The 18,117-nt window shown below is 48.9% G+C and overlaps 1 protein-coding gene across 5 annotated transcripts in view; it reads right to left on the bottom strand.

The window, feature by feature from the left end:
* The window catches only part of LOC115657873 (phosphatidylinositol 3,4,5-trisphosphate 5-phosphatase 2-like), a 29,290-nt gene extending 21,288 nt beyond the window's left edge, over positions 1 to 8,002 (bottom strand). For 4 of the 5 annotated variants that reach the window (XM_030576186.1, XM_030576190.1, XM_030576189.1 and 1 more), the window contains exons 1-3: positions 7,853 to 8,002; positions 6,389 to 6,999; positions 736 to 799 (exon numbers count right to left, since the gene is read on the bottom strand). In XM_030576186.1, the coding sequence (XP_030432046.1) occupies positions 736 to 799; positions 6,389 to 6,525 (201 nt within the window). In that variant the 5' untranslated portion in view covers positions 6,526 to 6,999; positions 7,853 to 8,002. The remainder of the gene's footprint in view (positions 1 to 735; positions 800 to 6,388; positions 7,000 to 7,852) is intronic. The other variant, XM_030576188.1, reaches the window with a different exon arrangement.
* Between the last annotated feature and the right edge of the window lie 10,115 nt (positions 8,003 to 18,117).

Below are 18,117 nucleotides of genomic sequence, written 5' to 3'. Positions count from 1 at the left end.
GACATGCCAAGAGCCAAGGTCTGATCTGAGTGGGAGGACCCATGCAGGGCTGTAAAAAGGAACACATCTGGGATGGGATGTGATCACTGTTTTCTGAGAGTTGTCACCCAGTCTCACACAGCAGTTTAGGACAGGAAGTGAACAAGAATCATGTATCCAGCTGAAACTGAAGGTGGGTCAGAAAGGAAATGGGGAGGAGTAGATGTCTCTCTAGAGCCACCCCAGTTATGACAGTAACATATAATGCAGGCAAGCAACATCAGCATGGAGCGGCCAGTGAGCTGCGTTCAGGCTGTCACTGAGCGCCAGGCCATACCAGAGATGAGTGTGAGGCTGTGATGCACTGTGTCTGTGCAAAGGAAACACATCCTGTGGGCTCTGAGCGCTGCAGGTGTCTTATGCTGAAAGGAAACCACAGTGCTAGCTTGTGGCTCCCAGCAGGAAGGGAGGCACATATACCCCCTTGTCCCATCCCCAGATGCGGCCAGTGCTGTGTTCCTCCCATTTGCACCTGCAGAGTAGAGGGTAGAGGCAGGACCTTTCCACATCTGCTTCCTGTGCAAACCCCAAATCACGCAGCCAACAGGGGATCTCCACACCTAAAGGCCATGGAGAGAGGTGCCTTAAACGTATCCAAAAGACAGAGATTCAAGGGACAGCAATACTAGTGATTGGGGCATCTCTGCTACAGCTACCTCCTTCCCACCTGCAGCCAGTGGACCCCACTCCACCAACCTGCACAGATAGCAGCCCCTCCTCATCGGGCAGGATCCTATAGGTGTGCACGTGTCTCTGGAACCTAGGAGGAAACAGAACAAGGTAGCAACACCAGATTTCCACCCTTGTGGGTCTAACAGTCGGGGGGGGGGCAGTGATGGTGGGAAGAGCCTTTAGCCCATTAGGAAGGCAGGGAGGGATCACAGCAGCACCCATGAGCTCAGCTATATCTGGATGAATCTGGATACCAGTTCTCAGGGAAATGAGGGACAATAATACTCCCATTCTCCCAGCTTCTGTCTTGTCTGGGGAGCTTGTGATCTCCCTGGGGCCGGGACTATCTCTCACCATGTGTATGTGAGTGCAGTCCCTACCTCAACAGGGCCTCTGGGTGTTGCCACAACACAAATACATCATAAGTTTCTGTCCCATTTGGGAACAGCAGCCAACAATCCCCAGCACTGTGATAAAGGGCCCAGTTGGCTCTCAGAGCATTACCCATAATTAGTACCTGGGACAAAGGGGCCAGAGAAATTAAGCTTCTAACCCTGGAAATAAATTATCACCATAGGCTGTAAGCTGTAGTAACTGCCCCCAATGCAGGCCACACAACAGGGAGCCCCATTGATGGACGTATGCCCTGCCCCCATTGAAGCCTGAAGCTAACTGGCTTGTCACCTGGATAAACATCCTTGTTTGGCCAAAGTACCCCCCCACAAGGCCATTGCAGCTGGATACTGGTTCTGACTCGGCCTCACTCCTGGTTTGTGGAGGGAGGGTTTGAGTGACACATTTCCCTCCCTCCTTCTCAAGTGACAGGCCAAGTACAAAAGGACTTTATGGGCAAAGTTTTCAGAAGAGGCCACTGATTACAGATGCTTCCAATTCTGGGTCTCAGCTGAAGTACAGTGGGCCTGATTTTTCAGAGGCACTTAGTCCCTGCAGCTCCATTTGGCATCAGCAGAAGCCATAGATGCTTATGCACAAGCTGTCTCAATTTGGGTATCCAAAATCTGAGCCACCTAAAATTAGCTGCCATTGCTGAAAATAACGATGAGTCCTTGTGGCACCTTAGAGACTAACAAATGTATTTGGGCATAAGCTTTTGTGGACTAGAACCCACTTCATCAGATGCATGGAGTGGAAAATACAGCAGCAGGTATTTATATATATATATATATATATATATACACATAGAACATGAAAAGATGGGAGTTGCCTTACCAAGTCGAGGGTCAGTCTAATGAGACAATTCAATTAACAGTAGACTACTACAAGAGGAAAAAATCACTTTTGTAGTGGTAATGAGGGTGGCCCATTTCAAACAGTTGACAAGAAGGTGTGAGTAACCATAAGTGTGAGTAACAGTAGTAAGCTCTAAGATATAACAGCATTTGCGCCAATCCCTCAGACAGAGACAAACATCTACAGCAGTAGTTCTCAAACTTTTGTACTGATGACCCCTTTCACATAAGAAGCCTCTGAGTGCGACCCCCCCCTTATAAATTATAAACACTTTTTTATATATTTAACACCATTATAAATGTTGGATGCAAAGCAGGGTTTGGGTTGGAGGCTGACAGCTCACAGCCCCCCATGTAATAACCTTTGCGACACCCTGAGGGGTCCCAACCCCCAGTTTGAGAACCCCTGACCTACAGGATCTCCATCAAGTGTTCTTAAAACTACAATACCCACCTGGTGAAGTTAAGAAACAGACTGACAGAGTCAAACGGGTACCCAGAAGTCACCTACTACAAGACAGGCCCAACAAAGAAAGTAACAAAATGCCACTAGCCATCACCTACAGCCCCCAACTAAAACTTCTCCAGTGCATCATCAAGGATCTACAACCCATCCTGAAGGACAATCCCTCACTCTCACAGACCTTGGGAGACAGGCCTATCCTCACGTACAGACAGCTCCCAAACCTGAAGCAAATACTCACCAGCAACTACACACCACACAACAAAAACACTAACCCAGGAACCAAACCCCGCAACAAACCCCGATGCCAACTCTGTCCACGTATCTATTCAAGGGACACCATCATAGGACCTAAGCACATAAGCCACACCATCAGGGGCTCCTTCACCTGCGCATCTACCAATGTGATATATGCCGTCACGTGCCAGCAATGCCCCTCTGCCAGGTACATTGGCCAAACCAGACAGTCTTTATGCAAAAGAACAAATGGACACAAATCTGACATCAGGAATTACAACATTCCAAAAACAATAGGAGAACACTTCAGTCTTCCTGGACACTCAATAACAGACTTAAAAGTGGCAATTCTTTAACAACAAAAATTCAAAAACAGACTCCAATGTGAAACTGCAGAACTAAAATTAATTTGCAAACTGGACATCATTAAATTAGGCCTGAATAAAGACTGGGAGTAAATGGGTCATTACAAAACTTAATTTCACCATACTAATTTCCCCCTACTGTTACTCACACTTTCTTGGCAACTGTTTGAAATGGGCCACCCTTATTACCACTACAAAAGTGATTTTTCCTCTTGTAGTATTCTACTGTTAATTGAATTTAGGGTGACGAGACAGCAAGTGTGAAAAATCAGGACAGGGAGTGGGGGGTAACAGGAGCCTATATAAGAAAAAGACCCAAAAATTCGGGACTGTCCCTATAAAATTGGGACATCTGGTCACCTAATTGAATTGTTTCATTAGACTGACCCCCCACTTGGTAAGGCAACACCCATCTTTTCATGTCCTCTGTGTGTGTGTGTGTATATATATATATATATATATACCTGCTACTGTATTTTCCCCTCCATGCATCTGATGAAGTAGGTTCTAGCCCACGAAACTTATGCCCAAATAAATGTGTTAGTCTTTAAGGTGCCACAAGGCCTCCTTGTTGTTTTTGCTGATACAGACTAACATGGCTACCACTCTGATTGTTGAAAATGGGGTTTTGGACATGTCGGAGGCAGGCTTACAAGCACACATATGACAGCCAGGCCACAGGAAGCAGACACTGACCCATGGTGGTGTGCTGAAGAGCCAGACTTTCTGTAGCTCATGTGGCCACTCCTGTTCAAGTGTGAATTAAACTGCCCACAGAAGGACAGCCTAGGCCTGGGCTAGCGAGACGATGTCCTTCTCTGGGAGCCCAAACACCCCACAGCTACTCAGAGCCAAGGCAAGAGCTTTGGAGAGAAAAAGTTCTTAGCAGTATCTAAGTCCCTGCAAGTTCTGGGGGTCTGGGCAGCTCATTGGTTAAATCCCCAGCATGCACTGCGCCTCCCACTCTCCTCAGGACCATGTGTTTGTAATTTGTACCATGCTCTGGGCCAGGAAAAACATCGGAAATGGAACGGCATCCTTCCAAGACTCTTAAAGGAAAAGCATCTTATTCCTGCAGCAGCCTGACTACTAGCTGAGCTTTCAGTGAGTTCTGCAGATGTGTGACTTGGTTGGGAGTCGGGATCAATGTGGCAGCTCAGTCACTGACAGCACAAAGGGACACCTGGCCACTCAGATCGCACCCAGCAGTCAATCTCCAGTCAAAGGCTTTAAACCATGTTTAGGCAAATCTGATACAATGTTGTCCTCAGGAATACGATCAATTGGACAGCACTGGTTAGCCAAATGCAATGCAGAGCCCTGCTACTACATTCAAATCCAGAGCTGCAGTATCCCTGGCTAGTCCAGCCCCGAGCTCCCACACAGATCTGCCAATTCACTCAGCCCTGACCTACAGAGTCCCTGCTAGTCCAATCCTTGCACACATGTACAGTTTGCTCTGTCTGCTAGTGCAAATTTTAATTGTGGTTACGATCACAAATGTGACTGTATAAAAATGGCTCCTCTTTACTCACCAGATCTGAGCGCCATGCACGTCAGAGTCAGATCTGCTGACTTCAGGGACAAATTGGTTTTCACAGTCTTTTACTCCTGTAAAGCCTACAGGAACCAGTGCAGCTAGAATAGAGGGAGCTACCTCAGTGGTAGCTCCTTCATCACCCACACAATTCTTAACTAACTAGCCAATTGCAAAACCATATTGCTGATAAGCCAGAAAGAGCCCAGCACAATTCTCCAATCCCAGGAGAGTTTGCAGCGCTGGCTGCTAGAAAAATAACAACAGTTTTTCACTTCCAAACTGAGCTAGTATGACCTGGAGCTAAGATACAATGAACATAGGATTCCACATTTGCCATTTGTATACAGGTATGTTTAGAGCAGAATGCCACTTTTGATTTCAGGGCACCAGTAGGGTCTGGGTACCAGGGATCGCCTAGCGCAGGGTGAATTATTAGAGGGATTACTATTACATGGAGCATAGGGAGAATCGGCTGCCCCCATCAAAATTCCACTCTGAGTTACCTGCACATACTGTCCTCCTCAGGGACCTGTCCTTTTTGAGCAGTGCCATGCATGGCTGAGGACTTAGCAAACACATTCCCATGCTAGGGATGGACATTTAAAGGATCTCTGTGCCCTGGAATCTAAAGAGTTAACTGTGCTCTGTGGTCTGGCTGCTTCTCAGTTTTGGGGTGACTTTTTTTTACAGAGGGTGGATTGCACCCACCTGGGTGACTCACTCCCTCACTCACAGCACTAGCAGGGTCCTGCAGTCTCACACAGTGCACAGTGACTCCACTGGACACCCACATCAGAGGCAGACTTTGCTAGGATGGATGGGGACACAGTTGAGGCAGGCTCTCTGGAGTCTAAGGACCTGACTCTGCTCCTGCTTACACTGATGAATTAAACATGGTGTGAATGGAGAATCACACCCGAGAGTCACTGCCTCTGCAGCCACATATCACAGATCCTGTTCCCAGAGCAGGGCTGCTGGCCTACAAACCAGGCAAAGCCACTTGCACTCCAGGCCCCCTTAGAAACAGGATTTTCCCCTGCATGAGGAAGGGCCAGTGGTGAGGGGCATATCTCATTTACCCACTTCTCAGAAAAGAGGGTTCCCAGGCTACATAGCTCATGGTGTAGCCAGGACTGTCTTACAGTCAGGCTGTGTAGTTACTTCCACTAGAAAGACTCATACTTATTCCATTGATATAGCTGCACTGTGATCTAGGGGTTGAAGCATTGGTTAGGAACCAGGGACTCCAGGGGGCTAAATCTAACTCAGGCACTGTCTCACCCTATGCCTTTGGCCAAGTCACTTCACCTCACTGTGCCTAGTTTCCCCATCTGGGGATACAATCCTTACCCTCTTGGTTAATGTCTGCTCAGGGCTTTGAAGGCTATCAGCGCTCAGCAATATTATTAGTCACTTCCACAATGAGCAGCCTGGAGACACCATAGCCAGATTCTCACAGCAATGTGTGAGCATGTGTGCATGTTTACACCATAGGATCAGGTGGCCCATAGTTAGAAAAGGGCATCTCTTTGTCATTATTCCCTATTGACCTCTCCAGGAATGATCCAAGGAGTCTTGGCGCACCATCAGAGACAAAAGGGATTAGAAAGGCTGGCACCAGCCTGAGGTGCAGAGAGATCTCTCCAGGAATCATTCACCCAGGTTCAGCCTGCTTCTCACCCTGGGTCTGGGCACTGGAGATTTGGGCCTCAGGTCAAAGCCTTTTGGCAGAACAAGCAGGTTTGTAAGTGACAGATGTCAGAACCCTAAAAAGGAAAAGGGACAGAGAGAGACAAAGATGAGAAGTGAGATGGGCACTTACAGCAGGCAAAGGGCGTATGCCCCAGACACGGACTCACTGTCTCGCACCAGGAAGCACCCATCCTTCCCAGCTTTGGCCAACAAATCCTCAGCCACAACACGACTGATGTCCCGGTGATACCAGCTTGCTGCTGTCATTGTCTGCACAAGTTGGGTATGGACTGAAAGTTGTCCCCACAGGCAAGTCAACCCTAGTGATCCTGCTGCCACAGAAGCTCTGGGATCAGCAGCTGCTGTCAGTGATCAGGCCAGACTAATGGGGTCCAAGCCACAGGGTTCAGTACAGAGGCGGTGAGAGTTGTTGAGGTGAGAAGGGCTCCCAGCCCTTGGATAAATTAGGGGCTGAAGATCAGAACACAGCTGTGCCAGCTTCAAATCTGCATGTCCTGCATGTGGTCTCTGATTCATCTGTTCCGCCCATTAGGGGACCCTGCCTTGGATCTGCACTACCATGCGAACCGAGCCAGGCGGAACCCCCACAAACATTTAACTTGGTCCAAGCAGAGCCAAACGGGGCTGAAGTTTGCTGAGGAGGGTTGGTTGTCCAGAACGTTGGTAGACTCTTCATCTCAAATCATTCCATCGGGCCTGCTGGATAGGAGGGGGAACGAGCTGGGAAAGGTAAAGACAAAGGGGCTAGTTAGTAATCCCACTTCTGCCGCAGTGACTTCCAGTAACCGTCTACCCCAGGGAGCTGCCAGGCCCCTGCCTGGTCTTCTGTTAGGAGTCTATGGTCCCCGTGACAGCCTGAACAATCTCTGCAGCAGTGAATGTGACCCTATCACAGGATGACAGGGAGACCCATTCTGTACAGGAGTCCAGTAAAAGCAACCTCCCTTTAATAGGGATGCTTAGAAGGGGGAGCTGAGTTTCAGCCTGGGATTCCTTGGGATTGTCCTGGGGAGCAGGATCTGTGCTACAGTCAGAAGGGGAGAAAGTTCCCTCAGAATGACTGGTCCCATGGCAAAGGGTCTCCATGCTGGGATTCCCTGGCCCTGGGGTCTGTCCAGGGAGCAGCCTAAGGACAGGGCCCATTCACTTCATTAGCCGGGACACAGACAGGCAGACTCCACACAGGGACCTCTCCAAACATATGCCCCATCCAGAGCTTGGGCCATTTCTCTGGAGCACACGAAACCCATACCCTGTACCTGTGGGGCTCTCAGTCACTCCCTGGGGCAACTTAGTCCTGTGCACCCTAGAAAGCCAACTGAGCCCTGCTGGCTGCTGGTAGCTGCGCTGAGTGCTAAATGTCCACTTGATGATTTCAGTTTGCCTCCCAGCCCGTGTCCACTGACTGCACCAGGTATACAGCCCAGCCTGCTGCAGGTCCCTCCGAGACCCCTAGCTGCTGCACCAAAGCCGGACACATCCCAGACTAAGCTTGGACACTTAGCCCAGGCGCCCACAGTCCTCCCCTCAGGAATACCCAGGCCCAGGAAAACTTTCTCCGGTGGCTCTTTACCAAAGTCCTGTGGAGCAGGAAAACCAGCATCACCCTGCCTGCTGGATGGGTCCTCCGTCCTTCACCTGGCTACAGCTGAGCCTGGCTCCTCTCCGCACAGTGTGGCTCTCTCGCTTGTGCTCCTCTTCCTTCTTCTCACCACTTTCCTCTCCTCCGTGGCTGTCAGGACCAGCCTCCTCGCTCCCCCTCCCCCAGGTTCAGTCACTCTGCAGCAGGCGCAGCAGCAGCCGCTCTGCTAGAGGAAGCCAGTATTAGTCATGTGGGTGCAGCACTCACATGCTGCCTCCATTCTCACAGCTTCAGTGGTTCAGGATGCAGCCCTGTTTGCAAGGCAGTCCCAACCCTGTGGGGAGAGGCAGCCAGAGAGCCCCTTGGGGGGGCCAGCTGCTGAGTGAGTCCTGGCAGTGTCTTAGCCTTTGCTTCACAGAATCCTCGGGGTTAGCAATGGAAACGGCCCATTGGAACACCCGGCTCCTCTCCCAGGAGCCAGGGCAGGGTTGTCTCCTGTTGGACATTGTTGAGTGCTTTCTTCAGCACAGTTCAAAAGGTCTCAGGCACTGAGGCATCCAGCCCATGCCCTGGGGAGATCACTACACAGCTTGCTGGCTTGAAATGTTTTCCCACAACCAGTCTACACTTTTCTTTTCGTTGGCCATGTCTGCACTACGGGGACTATAGCGGCTTATCTAGGTCACTGTGGCTATGCAGCATAATCCACTGCACAGATACAGTTTACAGCAATGGAAGGGGTTTTTACATTGCCGTAAGAACACCACCTCCCGGAGCAGTGGTAGATAGGTTGACACAAGCATTTTCCCATCAGTCTAGCTACGTCTATACTGCAGCTTAGATCAGCATAGCTACGGCACTCCCAGCATAGCTACAGCGCTCACCAGCATAGCTACAGCGCTGCCAGCATGGATTTTTCACACCCCTGAATGCTGCATCTATCTCAGCCTAAACTTTAAGTGTTGACCAGGCTTTTGTTTCATCTCATTTCTTCTCATTTTACCCCCTGGTACCACCCTAAATAATTACATTCCTTCCTTGGTGTTGACACCCTTCATGTACTCACAGACTGTGAGCATCAGATTTCAGCCACTGTGGTAGCCGATGACCGGAGCCTCCTTTTCCACTGGTCGAACAGTGGGCTATCTGGGAACAGACTGCACTGCCCTCGTATGGATTCATTATTCACATTTACTTGGTGAATACTTGCCCTGTGTGGATTGATCGCAGCATGCAATTCAGTATTTGTGATTTTAGTGTCTTGGTTAGTTGTGATTGCTAGAGCATTCATGTGGTATTATTTCTGATCCCTAAGTAGATAAGCATAAGAGAACTTCTGATATGAATATTCAAACCCGTGACTTGGCCAGTTGCTTTCTATGAATATCCAGGCAAGTAAAACTTACTGGACCAAATGTTTTCAGGGAGCAAATATAGAGGGGCCATGCAGTGCTTAAGTTGTACTGAAAGAGGTGACCGGGCTCAAGCAATTTTTTTACATTCCTAAATGATGTGGCAAGCTCAGAAGTGCTGAGGCTATGAACTGCCAAGCCTAGAAGTGCTGGGGCTCAGCCCTGGCAAGCCCTGGCACAAATTAAGCACTAGGGGCATGAGCTTAGATTTAGTCAGTGAAAAACTCAAGCATATATTCCCAGAGACTATTTTAGAGCATTCCTCAACACCCCCTCATGTTCACACTAAGAAAATTACCTCTTGCTGTTGCCAGGTGTCAGCAAAACATTCAGTTGAATGGGCGCTAGTACAGCTTAACTGCAGATATAGACCGGAGAAAAACCATGGTTAAAACTTGCTCTATGCTCAGTTTCCGGCAAGAGGAGCCTGGTTCAGCCACCCCAGGAGTAATGATAGGTTCCTGAGGGGTTCACCTCCCAGCCAGAAGGGTGGGTCTGCCCAGCACAGGGCTTTCAAGGGAGATGGGAAAATAAAGAGAATGGCCCCCTCTCCTACAAACCGACCTCACCAAAAGGAATGGAGAACCCAGCAAGCTCTGCCTGGAGCAAACAGCAGAAACAAACCAGAGAGCAGAGATGGGCTCCAAGGGTTCCATGGGGTAGGACCTGGTCAGTGGGACAGGCTTCCCACAAGGACTGCTCTGTGACTCTGCCCTTGGGACACGTCCATGCCAAGGGAGGCCATCCATATGGGAAGAGAAATCCTCAGTGCGTCTGGCATTGGCTGTAATCACACTTACGATGGCACCACATCCCCATCCTCTGGGAGTGGGGAGGGAAGACATGAATTAAGGGCTATGGGGTCCTCCTGGAATTTGGGTGAGAATGAGTGGTGGGGCTCATGGGAATAGATAGGCAGGGCAGAGCAGCAAATACAACCAGAGCTTCCAAGGCTCTTCCCAGACAGAAATCCAAGAGCTTCAATCAGCGCAGCTGTAAATAGGCTGTTAGAGGGAATCAGTGTGTGCGTGTGCGTGTGTATGTGCATGCGCGGTGCTGGTGGGGTGAGGTACTGTGTTGTGGCCACTGGCTCCTCAGAGAGAAGCTAATTAGGGTTTTGTTAGGATGATTATCAGCACAGATTTCAATTAATTACAGATGAGCAACAGCCACCATCTGTCACTGGGGAGGCTATGGAAAGGTGAGACCAGAGGGGCAAAGAGAGAGGGTAATAGGTGACAGCCAAGGTCCAGCAGGAGGAGGGGCCCAGGTTTCAGGCCAGAAAAGGTGCCCCTCTGCCTTAGAATCAAGGTCTGTGCCCCTCCAGCAACATGGAACACAGCAAATCATAAAGCCAGCTCTGCCTCTGAGCCTCTTTAGGCCCCTTACTCAGCCCTTTTGACTGCAGAATTGCCACGTGCCTTCAGCACAGGATGACTGTACCTCCCTCGCTTTGTTTTATTGGAACTGCAGGAACCACAGGGACTATGGCTTGGACAGCACTCATCTGCTCAGTCTTCTGTAGTGAGCAAGGCAGAGGTTCTTAGGGCTGAATGAGGAGTATGAGTGAATGTCCTGGTCCCCCGAAGGCAGGCTTGGGAGGTGTGTGAAGAGGTCAGGGTGGGTAGCCCTGTGCTAGAGGAACTTGGAAAGCCCAGGAGTGAAGGAAGCTGGGGACTGAGGCCCTGAATCTCAGCTGCAGCTGGTATAGTCCAGAATGCAGGATGGGCAAAGGTGGCAGTGCACCCCTTCACAGCTCCTGGGTCTGCTGGGGACAGGTTTAGCCTCTGCTGTTAGCTTCACCACACCCAGCCTGCAATGGTCCCCAAGGAACTCTCTTGCAGCTCAGAGCAACCATGCCCCATCCTTCCCCAACACACCTCCTTCCTGCTCTGGGCCTACCCCTGAATTGGGCCTGTGGAGGGCCATTCCGCTGACCCAGCAGAGAGAACACAAAGTAAAACCAGGATTCTACAACTATTTACATAAAACTGCAGGATCTGAAGTGGCCAAAGTGTCTTTCCAAGGGTGGCAGCATCATGCCGCTTCCTGTGCATTTTGGTTGCTGTCATATATGCCCTTTAACATCAGTGGGAAGGTCTGTGGGCTGGCCTGCTGGGAGGTTTCAGAGAACCTTTGCTGCCTGCTTTGTTTTCAGTTGGTGGCTCCCTGGGGTGTAAGCAGCTCTGCTGTGTTTGTGTCTCTGACCCCTTCAGGGCAATGAGGGAGAGATGCTAAAGAGTGATACTAATTCCTTTAGTGATATAATGTGTGTAAGCAGGACAGGCTGCTCACCAGTTACACAAGCCACCAGGATCAGAAATAGCAATCAATGGACAGCCAGGAGACTAGCTGCTTAGGGACTCTTTCCATAGAGTCACAGAGGAAGCTGTCTTCCTCTCAGGGACCCTCTCCAATACAGATTTGGCTAGTAGGGGGGTGCTTATCTCCCCTTTTAGACAAGCAGGAGTTATTTAACAGCATTGCACTAATTTGTCAGACCTAAGAGGATGCCCAGATCTGGGAGCAGAGGTTGGTGATTAATGCCACTCACACGCTTTAATCCAGACCAGAGAAGGAAAGATAGTTTGAAGCTTTGAGGGACTTTGGGAAATGACGAGAGTCTAAACCAGTCATACAATGGCTCCAGCACAGGATCTCTGTAGTGTTTATGTAACGATGTGTGATGCATGCACATACAGACATCATGGCTGTCAGCTGGGATCACATTTTGGACCTTGAGCACCAGAAGTACAGGCCTTTACCACTTGAGCTAAGGGAGAGCTCTGTTAGCTGTGAGACAGTAGTAGGCTGTTCAGTCATGGAACCATTTACTATAGGGATACATGATCACGCACACACACCAGTGTATTAAATGCAGGCTCTATTTCAGGGGTGGCCAATCTGTGACTCCGGAGACACATGCAGCTCTTCAGAAGTTAATATGCAGCTCCTTGTATAGGCACCAACTCCAGGGCTGGAACTACAGGCACCAACTCTCCAATGTGCGGGGGGGGTGCTCACTGCTCAACCCCTGGCTCTGCCACAGGCCCTGCCCCCTCTCCACCTCTTCCCTCCCCCTCCGCTGAGCCTGCTGTGTCCTTGCTCCTCCTCCCACCCCCAGAGCCTCCTGCACGTCACAAAACAGCTGATCAGGAAGTGCTGGGAGGGAGGGAGATGTGCTGATTGGTGGGGCTGCTGGTGGGTGGGAGGCACTGGGAGTGGGGTGGGGGAGCTGACGGGGGGGCTGCTGATGCATTACTGTGGCTCTTTGGCAATGTGTATTGGGAAATTATGACTCCTTCTCACGCTCAGGTTGGCCACTCCTGCTCTATTTGGAACTCAATGTGTTATGCATTGGGTGGGTGGCCACCTCAAAGTGAAAGTGTATTGAGGAGAATAACAACATGGGGGGCTCTACATTCAGAGCTGGGCTGGGCTGGCCTGGTAAGTGGTGGGAGGGCAGGCATGTTAACACCTTTCCCAAGCTGCCATTTAGGCTCCAGAATCTCAGCTCTCATTTGTCAATAAAGTAAATCTAAAGCTGCTGTTGCATGTGAAAATGTGTGAATGGAGTGTAAAGGGAGTGATCTCTGCCTGAGTCTGGAACAATGGCTCTGAGAGGTGTGAACTGGCCCATGCATCTCAATGAGGGGTTAACTCTGATGCCCAGTGAAGATTATTTAAAAGCTAGCATTGTAACTATTCCATTGTTCATTAAAGTGTGTGGGAAGAGAAAGGTGGGCTGTGGGGGAGGAAGGTCTCTAATCTCCACAATTCTCTGGGACTGGCATCTCATTTTGGCACTATAGTGGATGGCATCTGGGAGATACCAATACTGGCTTTCTCTCCTGTCAAGGAGCAAAGCCCTGGGAGCCTAGAATAATTCAGGAAGGCAATCCAGCCCACCAACGGGGAGCCATGCTCAAGGAACTCAGTGGAGCCAAGCAACAGGGCCGGCTTCAGGGTTTTTGCCACGCCAAGCGGCATGGAAAAAAAAAAAGCCGAGATCGCAATCGACTGCACTTCGGTGGCAATTCGGTGGCGGGTCCTTCCCTTTGAGAGGGACTGAGGGACCCGCCCCCGAAGATCCAAACTTGCTGCCCCTTCCCATTGGCTGCGCCAGGCACCTGCTTGCTGAACTAGTGCCTGGAGCCGGTCCTGTCAAGCAAACACCCATAGTCATATTCCAAACTCGAGCACCTATACCCACCCTGTCCAAGCCAGCCTCTGCACTATCACAAGTCTGCTCAGTGCGCGGTGCCGCATGTGCATGGAGCTTATTTTGTGGGGTGGGGCTTGGAAGAGTGCCATCACCTTTTTTTCACCATCTTGACCCCTGAATTAATATGTTAAAATGTGAGTTTTCCAGGAAGCTTCCAGAGTCCCCTGTCACTCTGTTGCTCTCCATAGCGGTGCAAGGCATTGGTTCTCCCAGTGAGACTAAGACATGGGTAAGGATAGGATTCAGAGAGTGCAAGCCTCCATTTGAATGCGGAGGAAAGCAGAAGACTTCCAGAGGGAGTTATGGCAAATTGGTTAAACGCCTGACTACTGGTGTTGGTTGCTGCTGTGATACAGAGCTGACTTTTCTGAACTTTTAAAGTCCCCTGCTTTGCTCTGCATTCCAGTGGGAGCTGCACTCCATGAGACAAGCCTCAGTCTACCTTAGAGTCGCAGAATATCTTCCTGGTGGCTCCACTTTGGGTGTTCATTGCAATGCTATTGCTATAGGCTGCACAAAGGTTCCCTCTGCTCTGTGAGTCAGTGTCATAAATGGACTCTCTCTATATGTCCCTGCACTTTTCCTGTAGCCTCAGTTGGCTTTTATCATAGCCAAGGGATCAGATGTGCCTCCTGAGTCCTTGTACCCACTGCTCCCACCCAACCCTGGTGGCACTTCATCCTCTTGTCTGCATCTCCCCTGATGTAGACCTTACACATCCAGAGTTATAGCTCCTCCTAGTGGGAATCGTGCACAGAGGGAGCAAGCAGTGCATTCTCAGAGCCGTGTGACCTGAGGTGATGTGCACAGTATCGCAGGGACCCCCTGCAGCACCAGCACACACACTCCAGAGTAAGAGGTTTCCGAGAAGGGCAAGACTGACAGCTTCTGTCTTGGTAATTCTGCATCCTCATCAATGGGGGATTGAATCCCCCTGCCCACACATACTGCACATTCTCTTCATGGACTTAGGGGGTGAATTTCCCCCCTCACACACACACGCACACACACATACCCATTTCACACTCTGGTAATAGGGCTGAGGCATGGGTCCTGGCTTCCTGCCAACACATTTCAGAGTCTGTTAATGAAATTGGGGGAAGAATCTCCTAAAACGCAGTTCAGATGCTGTGGGGGGTGGGATATGGATCCCCCATACATACGCCAGACTCTGTTAACGGGGTTGGAGCATGGATTCTCTGTACACATTTCACATGCTGTTAATAAGGCTAGCAGAGTAAATGGGGCCAACTCCTGATGCAGACCAAACCTTAATCCTGACCCTACCAGAGGGAGCTAGAGTAGTTTGCGGGGACCAAAGGAATGGTGAAGAGTTTTCACTGGTTTTATTTTCTGTACAGCCCAACCTTTGTCCTTCCAGCCCCACTAAGGATTAGTGCCTCTAAAAGATCACTGAGTGCACCCTGCCAACTTGCACAGTACTGTCACTGCAGAGACCCTTGTCCCATGGAGACCCACAATGCTCCAGCTAGCTAGTTAGGGGCCTCTCAGCACCCAGAATCAATTTCTGTTCCTATGTTGCATCCCTTTTCCCTCACCCTTTGTCTGTCTTGTCTTAATTATAAGCTCTTTGGAATAGGGGCTGTGTTTTACTATGCTTTTGTACTGCTTCTAGCACAATGGGGTCTTAATTCTCATTGGGAGGCAATATGGCACTAGATAGATAGATAGATAGATAGATAGATAGATAGATAGATAGATAGATAGATAGATAGATAGATAGATAGATACCAGGAAGATGTTTTCAGGTTGGATGGATTCCCTGGGGTCTGAAAAGATTAGGACTAAGTCTGTCCATTCTGGCTAATGGATATGCTAGGGGTCTGGAAGAACCTGATGGATGCAAATGCCAAGAACGGGGAGAGACTGTTTATTAATGGGGCCAAACTAGGAGAAATTGAATGGAAAATCCAAAAGCAAGGCTTAGAGGCAATCAGGAAGCATTGCCAGCCTGTTAGATTGATCAGGCGGTGGAATCACCTCAGAAGAGAAGGGCTGGGAAATGCAGACCTAGAGACATTTAAAACTGGACTGGCAATGCCCTGGAAAATCCACTGTAGGAAACAATCTTGCACTAGATGGGACCTAAGTGTTGATACCAATGGATTCAATTCTTTATTGATAAGACGTCAGATAACTCAATTCAGTTTATTGAGCATAGATAAATCAGTCCAATACAGAAAGGGTTAAATGCTTTACCCAATCAGGAGAACAGGCTTGCAGCTTACATCTTCACTGTCCCAAATGGATTACAACTACCTGTTTGTATACCCAACTTGTTTACAACAGATAGAAAATTCTACAGATTCCACGTCATTAATTAAAGCTCTTACACACCTGTTCTGATCCAGTTTCTAATTATTTTGCAGGTCACAAAGACATCTGAAAGCATCTTATACCAATTATCCCTAAAACTAGCACTGTTCATATTTGGCAAGCCTTAACAGACCATACATCTTTTTTTTGTTGGGTCCTATATGTACAAGGAACAGGTGTCATACACAGTTTATCTATTAGTACATTTCTACTATAAGCTTAGCATGAATTGCAAAGCATGATGGAAGTATGTTCGTAGTTGTACAACTTAGCATATGTAATATTGTCTGACATAAGGCTTTTCTCAGGCATTCCCCTTCAGGAAACTGAAGGAAGGGCCCTGTGTAAATTAAAATTCTATTTTATTTTGATTTTTTTAGAAAATTCATGCCAGTGTAAACAGCAAAGTGTTGAATTTTACAGTTTTCATGGAATTAATTTTACAACTAAATTTAATCAGTTTCAGGGACAAAAGCTCACGGTTTAAGGGCACTTTCACGATTTCCATGCCCTCCATGAAATTGTGGTTTACACAGGGCCCAACTGATGGGCAAAAGGAGACTGTCTGCTATCTGAGAAGGAATAACCTCAGATACTGAAACCAGCTGAGATGAACTACCCCGAAGACTACTGCTGGGCAGATCTAACATGTCATTAGTCTTTGTTACCAGCAGGTGTCACTGTCCTCAAGTCAGGAATAAAAATGAGCAATGTGAGCAACTAGGAAATAGTTAACTCGAGCACCTATACGCACCTTGTCCAAGCCAGCCTCTGCACTATCACAGGTCTGCTCAGTGAGATGGCCTGACACACTCCATTATGTCTAGGGTGACCAGATAGCAAGCATAAAAAATCGGGAAAGGGGGTGGGGGATAATAGGAGCCTTTATAAGGAAAAGCTCCCAAAATCAGGACTGTCCATATAAAATCAGGCCATCTGGTCACCCTACTTATGTCTGCACACACTCACACTCTAACATAGGCATGACAGAGCTGCAGTCACCTATTCAATCCCTTCAGTCCTTTAAGCGAAATGGGACAAGGAAGAGGTCTTTGTAGCTGCAACCAGATCAGATTTAGGTTAGGATCTGAAGGTGCACCAGGGTCCGAGTTCAGATTCCATGGCACAGAAATTTCAGCAGTTATTCTCAAGAGATTTGCCTGCATCTGAACTGGAACCAGAAAGTAGGCTTCTTCTGGGTTTGATCCAACCCAGATCCCAAATGGAGGGTTAGGTTTGGACCTGGGGAAGCTCTTACGGGGTTCAGATTTGAGGATCCAGTTCCAATCTCAATTTTACACAGTGTTTGAATTTGGGGGAAGGGTACCAGTAGGAAGGATGTGCCCAAAGTTGCTTCTTAGGCCTGATCTACACTTAAAACTTAGATTGACATAGCTATGATACTAAGACACATAGCTACCGGATCGGCGAGTAGGGTTTGTTGCCGACACACAAAGTGCCAGAGACAAGCAACAGTGGTTCGTTGCCCAGAGTGCATAGCGCCAATGAACACACCAGGGTGGAGAAGCAAATCACAAGTTTACTTGAGCTCAAATAAGGTGCAAGGGAGAAACAATCTCAAATCCTGCACACCTAAAACAAGCAGTTTCTTCCTTTTATATCCCAGTTGTTTACTACAAAACTTTTTCTTGCTGACTAGCTGATCTCTCACACCCCCCTCCTTTCCCATCCAGCTGCAGTATCTTTTCTCATTCAATCTTTTGTCTTCCCCCTTTCTCCCCCCTCTCCGCTGCTGAGACATGTATACAGTATCTTAAAACGGCCTTGAGTGTGCTTTAGCCTAGCTTCAATGTATTACAACAGAGAACTGGCTGTTACAACTGAAAACTAACTGCTAACACTACATTTTTGCAGCTATTCGTACATTAGGTTACACTAGGTTACACAAAGTGTTTAACATGGAGGAACATTGGTTCATTGAGGCCTGAGCAGGAGGGCTTCATCGGCACTCGTGATCTTCCACCCTCCCGAGCTACCTAGATTTATGCCTAGTGACACCAATAGGTTCGATGTATCGGGGATCGTCTGGATGTGATGAATCGATCCATGAATTGACGCCCTACTCCACCTCAGCAGGAGGAGTAAGCAGAGTCAACGGGGGAGCCGTGGCAATTGACTCGTCACTGTGAGGATGGCCAGGTAAGTCGAAGTATCTTAGTTTGACACCCCCCACCCTCCCACTAGTGTAGCCCAGGCCTTAGATGTGAAAAATCCAGACCTTTGAGTGCTATAGCTATGCCAACCCAACCCCTGTGAGATCC

Source organism: Gopherus evgoodei, chromosome 9 (genome assembly GCF_007399415.2).
Source record: "Gopherus evgoodei ecotype Sinaloan lineage chromosome 9, rGopEvg1_v1.p, whole genome shotgun sequence".
Taxonomy (NCBI): domain Eukaryota; kingdom Metazoa; phylum Chordata; order Testudines; family Testudinidae; genus Gopherus; species Gopherus evgoodei.
This window is presented reverse-complemented; position numbering and strand designations above follow the sequence as displayed.